Below are 12,787 nucleotides of genomic sequence, written 5' to 3'. Positions count from 1 at the left end.
TGCATCAAACGGGCAATGGATGGAAGGGAAGTAAACATAATTATGCCCCTTTACAAAGCATTAGTAAGACCACACCTTGAATATGGAGTACAATTTTGGGCACCAATCCTAAGAAAAGACATTATGGAACTAGAGAGAGTGCAGAGACGAGCCACCAAATTAATAAAGGGGATGGACATTCTAACTTATGAGGAGAGGCTAGCTAAATTAGATTTATTTACATTAGAAAAGGGGCGTCTAAGAGGGGATATGATAACTATATACAAATATATTCAGGGACAATACAAGGAGCTTTCAAAAGAACTATTCAACCCACGGGCAGTACAAGGTACTCGGGGCCATCCCTTAAGGTTGGTGAAAGGAAATTTCACCAGCAACAAAGGAAGGGGTTCTTTACAGTAAGGGCAGTTAAAATGTGGAATTCATTACCCATGGAGACTGTGATGGCAGATACAATAGATTTGTTCAAAAAAAGGTTGGACATCTTTTTAGATGGGAAAGGTATACAGGGATATACCATATAAGTATACATGGGAAGGATATTGATCCAGGGATTAATCCGATTGCCAATTCTTGGAGTCAGGAAGGAATGATTTTTTCCCCTTAATTGGGGTTTTTTGTTTGCCTTCCTCTGGATCAATAAGTAAGTATAGATATAGGATAAAGTATCTGTTGTCTAAATTTAGCATAGGTTGAACTTGATGGACGGAAGTCTTTTTTTCGACCACATCTACTATGTAACTATGTAACTATGAATGTGTATTGTATTTTAACTTGTATAAATTGTTTCTATTTTTGTTGATATAATGCTTATTGTTGTAATGATTTTTTTATTAGATCGATTCATTTAGTCTGTTTATCAGCATATCTGCTATTCATCCTGTGTTGGCTATACGTTGCTTAGCAACAGTGGGGTATTTAAACTTCCTGTATTGGCTACCCCATTATCCTTTGAAAAAGTCACTTGCTGTGACGAAACGCGTCAGGACGTAGGATTTTATACTACGCCAGCACGCAGGAGTCAGTTGTGGTCTGAACAGACTCTGTGCGCTCGTCAAGACCGTAAGGCTGCGGCCACAGTTCCTGTGCTGCATGCGCATCAGCGAGGCTGGCGGCACGTGCAGCCGATTTCCCCTGGTCTGCAGGGAACTGCAGACCAAAAGATGAGGGGGGGGGGGCGCGGCCGGGACGTCACCCGGCAGGTTCGCCCTCATTGGCTGAACCCCGGGGGGTGTGGCTTAGCGCTCCGTCGTGACTCCTAATTAAAATTCTCTTGCGATCAGGAGTCACTGTCGGCAGAGCGCAGCGCCCCCCCCCTCGCAGTGGTCCCGGTCCCATGGTGCAGCGGCTATTGTCCCTGCAGCGTCCCCAACAGCGGACGCTGCAGTAGTCAGCGGGGACCTGGCCTAACGCTTTTCAGCAGGCAGCCTGTAATAGGATCTCGGCTACATCACGCCACCTCCGGTCTGATTACCTAGCTGATTTTGGATTCCTCCGCTCACGCCGTGAGCCTGCTATCTGAGGAAGGTGCTTCCGGAGCAGACACGTTGGCGGGGATATTTTACTCACAAATGCTGTTTCTACAGCTTACTTTTGTAAGCGTGTCTGTTTCCAACCCACCCCCCTGGTCTATCCTCCATTTTAATTAAATATACATTTATACGCTATGGAGCGTGCACTTTTTTTGTTTTCTTTTCCATTTAGGTCGTTCTGACTAGATGTTGTTCATCCTGAAAAGCAGCCTGGACTCCCACATTTCAATCTATCTTGAAAGATTTGCCTAATTAGACATTTATTTGGAAGAGGGGTTTATTATATGTTCTATGTTGTTGTTTGTATTGTTTGATTGTTATTAGTATATTCAATACACGTGTACTTTGTAGTTAATTCCACTCACTTTCACATTTTTGGATATCATTATTTTAGTATCCATCTACAATTAAATAATTAATCACTATACTGTATACCTTTATTCACAACATATCTATGATATAGTTTTGTAACACACACACACACGAGCCACTCACCAGGCTTCCTTTGTTGCAGCATTCTGGATTCCAGTAATGATAACTTAAGGCTCATAATATAGGGAATAAATTGGAAAAGGAGAGCTTTCTGGATTAGAAGTGCCGCATAGGACCTAATTGAGAAGTAATATGTGCAAAAGGCTTAATTGATGCGTTAGAAAAAACATCTGACTAGTATATGTTTTTAATATTTGTCACGAGTGTTTAAAAATATTTTCATCTAAAATCTTCTCCTTTGTCGTCATTCTGCTTGTTATGACGATGTATGTGATTACCTTATCACTGAGGTTGACCACCCTTTTTTTAATTCACAGTTGTAACTAAAAGCAAAGGGAGATTTTCTGACTTTTACAATTGAATTCAAAGCACTTCTGCTTCTGTGTATGCGTCCGCCATCTTTAGCCTATTAAATTTACCACTATGGAAGCAAGGGGGTCCCAGAACTGAAATGAATGAGGTTCAGCTCTCAAGAACTCCTGCTTTTCACCAGTGTTGGACCGAGATATATATATAATAGAGTCCAGGGCAGACTGAAAATTTGGCGCCCCTGTAAAACCATTTTATTTTTACAGGTGTGCCAAATTTTTAGTCGGCCTGCGCGCCAGATGTTCTTGCCACTCCGATCTCCCTAGCCGCAGGACACTTCACTGCGACGCCGATTGTGAGTGTGCCCGTGCAACAGCCCACACGCTCAACTGAGTGCATGTGCGGCCGCCGCTGCAACATTTTGCGCGTCCGCCCAGCAAGGCGCTAGGCTGCCGGGACATATTTTTTCATTTTTATTTCCTGCACACCAAGAGGGTTTGGTGGTGTCCTGGTTGATGGCGACCAAGCTGGATGTCCTGTGTGTACGGGTGGTGTCTGAGCGGCGGCGCCCTGCGACTGGGGAGATCAACCGGTAGGGGTGGCGGAGGATGGAGCTTGAGGCCTTTTTTTTTGTTTGCGCCCCAGACGAGTACCCCACCCGCCCACAATCCGTTCCTGCTTACCACTACCGTTAAAAATAAATAAATAAAAAGCATGTAATGCCACCTTTTGACCATTAAGATTTGCTTTGGTGAAGTTTGGGGGGGGGGGGGAGAGAGAAACTGATTCTTCTTTGTCATACCACCCCAAACACACGTTTTATACAACACATGAAGTGACACCTGTGCACTAAAAGCTGCACACCCTGAGATACCTGGGGAAAATGCTAATTTAAATCATTTAAATATACTTTCCAAATTAACACATACTGTATCTTTAGCAAAGAAGAGATTCTCTCCCTCTCCATCAAAACCGATGTTTTAGGTTTCGCACTAAGTGAATCCTAGTGGCCAGAGGCAGAATTGCATGCTTTAGTGCAACTGTTGTGTGTTTGCAAAGAAATAGAAAAAATGTGTGCCCATCTCTATCACCTGAGAAAACATGCTCAGGAAAACAGTGTTTCACCAAGTACAGTATTGAAGTAGTCTGCAGACCCTTCTGCTGTGCATTGACGTGAGGTTTCTGTTCTAGATGTGATTGATCTCACTGGTGATGATAAAGATGACCTGCAGAGGGCCATCGCCCTGAGCTTGGAGGAGTCCAGCAGGACGTTCAGGGAGACCGGAATTACCGATGAGGAGCAAGCCATTAGCAGGTATTTCGCTACTAACATTTTATTAGGTTTTTGGTTAATGTACTGTAGAACCCTGCACTGACCCATCAGACTTCCTGTGCTGTGTTGTTAATAGCAAATAAAACAAAACATTTAAGCTAACTTCTCAATACAAGGGGGTTGTGTAACGTATTTGCTGACAGGGAGGATGTCAATGCATTGCCCTTTCTGGCATCAAAGAATATCAACAAATTGTCACTTTCACACGTCTCTCTCCCTTGGAAATATTGAGCCGTGCCCTTGTGATTCTGTTCTTGTATTCTGACAGCTATAGACATGCATGAAATAAAAGGCATAACAGGAAGTCTCTTTGCAAGACACAAGAAAATGTTTCTTCTGGAAGTGAGATGCCATCTAATGCCCAATCAAGCAAAAGATTGAAAGGGGCTTGAAATTTGGTTATCCTTGATTTGCTAAAAAAGTAGCATAAGGTCATAAAGATTGAACCCACTGCCATTGAATCACTTTAGTACTTGGGAAGACTTTACTTGTATTTTTTTTTGTTTTTATACATACTGATTGATATTACCATTTAAAACCTATTTGTAATTATTCTATCATTTAATTCAACTTTTGATATAGGTTTATGAATTGGACACATTTTAATTTGAAGTTTTCTGCAGATATGTATTTTGTATTAAATTCTAGTTTATTTTAAAGGAAGTTTAATACGTCTTTTTTGGTTTCTATTTATTAAAATGCTACAGTCTGATACTGAATATTATTAATATTTCCCTTTTGGAAAGATTACTGCTTTCACTTTATATTAAACATTTGCGCTAAACAGTCAAACTTGCAGACATGAACCATGGCCACTAAAACGAAGCAGAATTATGTTTTGAACTGTTTTTGTGTGTGTGTCACTTTACTGGTTTCTAAGGGTCTTGGAAGCCAGCATAGCAGAGAACAAAGCAAGTCTGAAACGAACACACACAGAGGTGTGGAGAGACTCGCTCAACCCTTATGACCGAAAACGACAAGATAACTGTCCAGTTGGATTAAAGAATGTTGGGAATACATGCTGGTTCAGTGCCGTCATTCAGGTAAGCGACACCATCAAGTATGCTGATCACCTTGCACAAGTCATAATAGGATTGTGTTTAATGGATAACACAGATGAGCTAACTTGGGAAAAGGAAACAAGAGGAAAGTAATTTCCCCTTTTTTTTTTAAACAGAAGACTGAGACTGGCTTTGCCGTACCGTCCCCATTGAAATCAATGGGGCATTTGGGCCTTAAACTGCCTATGGACCGTTTCAGCGGCTATAGAGGAAGACCCTTGTGCGTTTCTGTTCCCTAAACTAGTAAACTGCACTATTGTTCAGAGCAATATTAATGTGATGGAAAGAGAGAATGTAACTTTAAATATCCTGTTTTTTTTAAAAATATTTTCTAAAGCCGCAATCCCCCAAAAACTATTTCTTTATTTAATTACCTGAACCAGGTCCCCTGAAGCTGATCTGTGGACCAATAAAAAGAGATGATGCTTCAGCTATCTATTGGTCTGGGGAGCAAGACTGATCCAAGCAGCTACATTGTGTTTGGCGCACATTTACCTGTGTCTGCCGGATACATCAGGGAATACTGTATATTGGGGACATAATAATTCATCAAAGAGAAAAACAATAAAGAGAATTAGAAACCATCAGCAGGGATTGCTGGTTTCATTTAGGAAAGTAGTCAGCCAAAATTTTTTATATGATGTAGCACAGAGAATGGCAATTGTAATAATGAAAACATGTTAAGAAGCCATTTTTTTGGTGAATACAAATGAGTAGACATTTTGTACGTGAAGACGTAACTTAAAAGATACGCCACGTAAAGGGCACATTCATATCAAAGGAGCGATTCTGGTACCACAGCTATTAAGCAAATTTGCAAAAGAGACAATCGGTTACAAGATTGGGGAAAAAAGGAATATAGACTCCAAGTCTTTATGGCAGGTTGTGGAAAACTGTCTGCGTAGCATGCAGTGCCACAGCCCAAACAGACCAGCAAACCTTCTGCTATTGTCCTTTGCCAACGTTCTACAGCCCCAAGTACTTCAGTTTGTTAATGAGACACTGCTTGAGGTTGCACTTCTGGCAGATCACCATTTGTTTGTTTCCTTCTGAGCCTGAGTGTGCTTGAATGGTCAACAGGATGAGTCATTGGGCAGTTTAAAAAAAAACCCTGAAACAGTGTAGTAATTCAATAGGCCAGTGATCTCATGTTCATTGGACTGTATGAAACCCAATGCAGCTCTGACACTTGGCTGTAAACTTGAGAGCCCGCATGTTTTCTGTTCACCACCAAATGTATTGTGTGTACACATCCAAAATAGTCATATGTATTCTGCTTACATTTTATGTCCTATTTAACCCCATCACCAGTGACTTTCATGTAACGTTTGGTTGCCACCAGACGCCCCGTGGCTATTAACGCACATTATTAAATGGCAACCAAAATATTGGATTGCCACTTTGCTTCCTTTTTTGAGTGATTTACATGTATTCCGTATTAAAAAACACAGCAATAGTGCAAACGGTTATATAGGGATACCTGAAGGGGACATCACACCGCATTTATCACCAATTGCTGTAGGAAATAAAGCACATCAACATCTGATGTCCTAGACCTATAACAACCACTGGTATTGAAATGTGCTTTTCTCACTCCCTTTTCCAATCTCAGTCCCTCTACAAACAATAAAACCCCCACTGCTTTGCTTCCTTTTCTTTTTGGGCAAATTCTTTATCTACAAATAGTCAATATTAACTTAATCTGTAAATTTAAATCTTCAATCTACCCCAACAGTGATTTAAAAATAAAATAATGTTGGTAAGTTTTTGTCAAAATACTTACAAAAACAGTGTTCTTTAATTAAACGTTCTGTAGGGATGAATACTGCAGTGATTCTACAGTTAGTCTGTCTAAAAAATGCACATACCCCATTTTTTTTAATATGAAGTAGGAAATGTGAATATGCTGAAAACCTTTAAATATTCTTTGAATAGGTGGGACTGCTCATAAAATTAGCTTTCTAAAATACGAAATAGTGTTTCGGAGAAGTACCAGTCTCACTATAAAATCAAAGCCAAGTATATTGTAGTCTTTGAACCCTCTGCTAATTGTAGACGAATGTGGGATGATGAGCAGGGGAACGATTTGCTGGCCTTCTGCTTATTACGTTATGTTTATTTAAAAATATTATTTTAATTTGTTTACAATAAATTGTTCCCCTCTTTTGAAATCGAACTCGTCACGAGTCCTTAACAGATTGTAACAGATGGCAAATCATTGACACCACTGTCAGCTGTTGAGACTAGCTTGTTTACTTACGATGACTAATTAATATGCTTGTGTTTAGTCTGGCTATACAGCTGAAAGCAATACTCTGTTCCCTTACTTATATCTTATCCGTGATCTCATTCAACTATTCTATCATCAGCCCAACAGAGCAGTGCAACTAAAAGTTGTTGTTGGAGTAGCCTCATGTATCAAAACTATTTACCCTTTACACAGGCACATTAGAAAAATGTAGAAGTGCAGATGTATCCTAAATAAATCTCTACACAGAAAACCTTTAACAGGTCTGGTTTTGCTGAAGAATAGACACTGGGCATCAAGAGGTACCAAGAAGGAAGACCTTCAAATAAAGGGGGAATCGGAGCCATTGTTAACAAAAACATCGCAGATTTTCCAGTCCAATACGTGCTCGCGCCTCTCCTTTTATTTATAGTAGATGTTTCGTGTTCTGCATTTGCATGGTACTTCAGGGTCTACATCTCATGCATTTTTGTCATATGTTTAGTGGAAAACCTTGAAATAGACAGTGTGATGGGCAATGCTGCTTCACTTGGTATTTTTGATGATCACAGTAGGCAGAAAGTACTATGTTTTTCTCCCAGTTTTCCCTACAGATGAACAGACTTGTGTGTGTGTGTGTGTGTGTGTGTGTGTGGTGCCTGAGATAGGCGAGATGAGACCCGGGCCAGTCACAAATGTGGGACCTCACCCCACTCCTTTGTTCAAAAACGCAACAAAACTCTTCCGTTTTGCCAATAAAATTTAATTTTGAGATGTAACGGATTAGCAATTATTTATATCTTCTCTATCTTCTCTATCTCTACATAGTCCAACCCTCCCTACCCCTTTAACTATTGATCAGAGCTTATTTGCGCTAGGGTTATTTATTCAATATATTAGAATAAATATATTGAACACACAACATTTAGAATATATGTAGCACCTTTTCCCCCACCCTAAGTGAGATCATAGAGCTACTGTGTTTCTGGTGCTGTGCATACCTGTGAGGTTGAATAAAAAGCCCTGAGAAGTCTGCGGTGGTATGGGGAGGCATCAGGACAGGTTCTCAGTGATGATCATTCGCAGCGCCTCCAGCCGAAAGATCCTGGTACAGCCAAGATGGTCCACACTGGCAACATCAGATAGTAGTCACATCGTATAATTCAACTGGTCTTTATTAGCAGCATGTAGTCATCCAGAACAGGCACATTCCCTGAAGCAGTACCCACGGGGCTTGAGGCCCAGTAGGCCCCTTCTCAGCTCCTTTACCCCCTGATGGGATAAAGGGTAAGATGCTCCCACTCCACAGGGGGAGGGGAGAGAGCCCTGACTTCTGGGAGAGTGCCAGCTTATGTACCCCAGGGGAGGGGCTTGTAACCCCGCTTCATAACAGGGCAGGTCCGATACAGACAGGCATCATATCATAGGCATGTGACCCAGTCATTTTCTTCCGCAAGGATTACACTCTGGTTGTTGTTAGACCCGCCCCTGTATACAGCAACAGTGCATTCAGGCTGCAACAACAAGCTAGGCCTTCGTGAGGGAGCTTATCCCTCACAGTGCCTGTTTCTAACAGGACTTATACTGTTCGGGCCAAAAGAAAGACAACAGTTGGAGAACTAGGCTACATCGGGGCCTGGGCCAAATACTGTAGCACTGCAGGGTGTGTGTGTTTATTACAGTGGGTGCATACAATGTTTGAAGGATAACTTATTCTTTCTTAGGCCTCGGACATAGTCAAAAAGACCGTGCTGAGCTGCGCTGAGGGGAAACAATATCCCTATCAGCGCAGCTTTAGACAGCGCTTCCGCAGGCGTGCGGAAGGCGTGTGGAATTTCAGCCGACAGACAAATTTTAGATTTCCCGCTGAGGGAAGCGCAGGGCCGGTCACGTGACTGCCAGAAGCCAATGGCAGTCAGCGACGCGGCGCGCCAGCCCCGCCTCCCGAAAGCCTCCCACCCGGCACACAAGCACGCTCGCTGACGCTCATGCAGGGACAAAATAAATCTCCTGCTTGAGCAGGAGAGCATGAGCGTCAGCGCTGCCCAGCGCCGCTCCCTGCACCATGTCCCAGGCCTTAGGAGAAAAATAAGATGGGACTTCTATTTGTTACATTTACAGTGTAGCCATGCTTGAAATGTATCGCTTGCCTCTGCCTGCAAGGAACACTAGTATGTAAAACAATAATAATCAACAAGTGTATGGGAACAGCCAAGATTTTTTAATAGTAAATCTCATCCGGTGGAAACACTATGGGCCACCGGATATATCCTCGCTTCTTGTGCCAATAAACCATCAAGCTAACAAAAAAATGATCTCAACAGCTAGGGGATGGGGCCCTGATCTGTAAGTAAAGCACAAGGGGACTGAAAGCAGCAATCCACTCCCTCCCCCCCCCCCCCCAGGAGCCTACTATTATCGTTTCCCCTTTTTATTTTCTCTGCGCTCCATTATATTGATGAGATAAAAATGTGAATGTTAAACATCCCTCTTTAAAAATCTTGTTCCTGGCTCGATGATACGAATTGTGTGTTCTACATTGTTGTCTAATATTAGCCTCCAGTCCAGAGATTTGAGCCACCAGTAATTCCAGCATGGACTTAGATACTGAGATATATAGATTAAAGGGAAAAATATAGCTAGGAATGCATAGCCAGAAAGTATTATGATGAGCTTTAAGTATTAATCTAAATTATATGTTGGGCTCCAAACTTGTTATAGTGTAAAGATATTAATGGACAATAAGTTAATTAATTATTATAGTTCAACTCTTATAGTGTTGTTAGTATCTTGTCCTGGTGCTTTAATGGGTTTTTGTGTGTGTTAAAAATCATGATGTTTCTAATCCACTGCCTCTGGGGTTGCCATGGTAACCTTTAGACTACACTGGGCTCTGGTGAGACGTTACATAGTGAGGAAGAAAAGATGTCCTCCGGCGTGTTGACTCAAGTACAGTTGTTGAGCATAAGTTGGATGAATACAAAAGAAACCACTTTTTATCAGTAAAGGTTGTTAACCTGTAAGAACACTTCAAATTCGATTCATACACTTACAGATTTAATGTAGTTTGAATTAATTCAAATTTGGGGTTTCAGAGGTTAAATCAGGATATGGCTAGGTTGGGCCTGCACAATTTATAAAGTGAAACGGGCCAAACTGCTCAAAGGAAAGCCGATTCGGGCCGCACTTTAATTAAAATTACCCCTCCCCCCTCACAACTCTTACCTGCGGCGGGGTCCGGCAGCGTTCTCCGTCTTATCCCCTGAAAATTCTACTGTTTCCCTTGCAGGTCCTAAAAAAAATGGCCGAGCGGCGTCGAATAACGCAGCGTTGCCATGGCAACGGGCACACACCGTGGCGCTGCTTGACGTCACATAGCGTTCCGTTTTCATGGCAACGTGGCCATTTTTTTTCAGGACATGCAGGGGAAACAGTAGCATGTTCAGGGGAGAAGACGGAGAACGTCGCGGTATCCCGCGGGCCGCACAGTGAGTCTGGGTGGGCCGCATGCAGCCCGCGGTGCCGTATGTTGTGCAGGCCTGGGCTAGATCTTCAGCTTACTCAGAGTATGCGATACAAACAAAAGAGAGACAGACCATGGCACAATACATTTATTACACCAGACTGGGTTAGAACAATATGGCACTTGCAGCCAGCACTTGATAAAACAGCGTTTGTGGGTAGCTTCCCAGCATGTGGCAATGGGCTCTTTGCTTTTTGGTAGTGGTCCTGCTCACACTTAAGCCTCCACAGACGTGGAACTCTCTCCTGGACACTGGCAGCTGGCATACTTAAGTATACCATTTTGGACACTTTATCTTTCTCCGTTTACACTTATTTTTGTATGAACACTGTATTGTCATTTTAATTTTGATATTATTAGGTTAGTGATTAGCGCTACTTTCCCCTTCTTTTTCTTTGCATAGTTACATAGTAGATAAGGTTGAAAAGAGACATGCGTTCCTCAAGTTCACCCCATGCTAAATTTAGACAGATACTGTACATTCTATATTGGTACTTGCAGTATTTTGATCCAGAGGAAGGCAAACAAAAACTTCAGTGAAATATCATCTGATATCTCATAATGGTGAAAAATAAATTCCTGCCTGATTTCCAAATAATGGCAATCAGATTTACTCCCTGGATCAACATCCTTCCCATGTTTACTTATTTGGTTTATCCCTGTTTACCTTTCTAAAAAAAAAAAAAATCAAAATCAAAAATAAAATCAACCTTTTTTTTTTCATTTTTAGATCCTGGACACAATATTTGCACGCGCCGGCACTTCACCGCTGTGTGCGGTCTTTAGGGAGCCGTGGCCAAACGGGTCGGGTGGGCGGGGCCATGACGGGGGGGGCGCGTCCATAGTTTTAATATAGATAGATCTTATGCTTTTACCCCTACGATTCTGCCCAGCTTAATAGTTTAATAGTTCAGCAGACAATATATAGCTTTATCAGAAGTTACGCAGACCTTCACAAAAACAGAACAGTGTTTATCAGCAGTTAAACACACCGTTTACCCTCCGTCCTTCCCCTCTGTAGGTTTGCGGTCTGACTATGCCAGCTGCCTCATTTGAACTCACTTTGGGCCATAGTGATTACTTTGCTCTTGTATTGCTGCTTTTGTAAGGGAACCTGGAGGGCTGTTGTGGTTTCAGTGAGCCCGTGTGTGCTGTGTGCCCTGTGTCCACCCCTCCCCCTTCCCCCCCGCCGGCGATCTCCCCATCTCATTGGCTGACTCGTGCATTCGGCAGGCTGACGCGTCACAGCACGCAGTCAGCCACGTCGTAAGGAGCCAGCGGGGACCTCCAGAATGGAGGTACGGGGCTGGTGGCTCACGTGCCACCGCCGACCGCAGTGGGGCCTCAGCCTTAGCCCTGTAATTCTACCACACCTGCACCGTTGTCAGCTGGATTGTTAGGTCTCTGCATGGCTGCATCAATATGTGAATACTGTATGCATGTTGTAGAGTAGGGGTGCTCAACTCCAGCCCAGGCCCAGCCAACAGGTCAGGTTTTCAGGATATTCCAGCTTCAACACAGGTGGCTCAATCAGAGGCTTGAGGTCTGTCTGGAGTGGAGCACCCCTGTTGTAGGGGATTGCTGCTTTAAATCTCAACTTGCTGTGTCGATAACGTTCATTTACAGGAATCTTTGTGGTTTCCTAATTTCAGACGATTTCCTATTTATATATTATTTATAGGCCGAGAGTCTTCTGTGCAATGCATCAGTGCCATATTTAAATGAACGGAGAGCTGTAAAATAAAGACACTTAATGTAGCAAACTATTTTACCTACTGACAGTATATTGCATTATAATGCAGAATAACAGAGTTTACAAGGGCATTGATGACATAGAATATTATAGAAATGTCACAATAACACTCAGTGGGAGCATTAACCTTGGCTATATCTGAAGATTCAAAATACAATGGAAGCACGATCAATGTGGTGGTCTATAATAAATTAAATTAATCAGTGCTGCATGAAAGAGGAACTGTTCCAGGTGAAATTGTCAGGGAAAAATCAGGGCACCTCAAAAATAGAGAGAGAAAAAACAATAGGGAAGCAAGTTCACAACAAGGCTCTTGATGAAACAAAGGTGAGATCTGTACTTACTATTAAGTGTCTGGGCCAGGCACCATTTCCTCCTTTCTTCCACACGATGGCTTTTCAAGGGGAAAAAAAAAAATACCTCCTTGGAAAGGTAAAAAAGGCTTCTTTATATATAAAACCAGGTACAACTCCCAAGACAGTCCATACATAAAAACGGAGCCAGCTGATGAGTCTTCTCACTCGCCCCCCACCCCCCTCTGGTTGCCACGACCATCC

General features: G+C 42.4%; 1 protein-coding gene across 1 annotated transcript in view; it reads left to right on the top strand.

Annotated features, from left to right (window-relative positions):
* Positions 1 to 12,787, top strand: part of USP25 (ubiquitin specific peptidase 25) — a 121,476-nt gene that overhangs the window by 39,363 nt on the left and 69,326 nt on the right. The window contains exons 4-5 of the mRNA XM_075593964.1: positions 3,525 to 3,648; positions 4,547 to 4,709. Of these exons, the coding sequence (XP_075450079.1) occupies positions 3,525 to 3,648; positions 4,547 to 4,709 (287 nt within the window). The remainder of the gene's footprint in view (positions 1 to 3,524; positions 3,649 to 4,546; positions 4,710 to 12,787) is intronic.

The sequence above is a fragment of the Ascaphus truei genome, chromosome 3, assembly GCF_040206685.1.
Source record: "Ascaphus truei isolate aAscTru1 chromosome 3, aAscTru1.hap1, whole genome shotgun sequence".
Lineage (NCBI taxonomy): Eukaryota > Metazoa > Chordata > Amphibia > Anura > Ascaphidae > Ascaphus > Ascaphus truei.
Note: the sequence above shows the minus strand (reverse complement) of the source record. Positions and strands in the feature narration are given on the sequence as shown.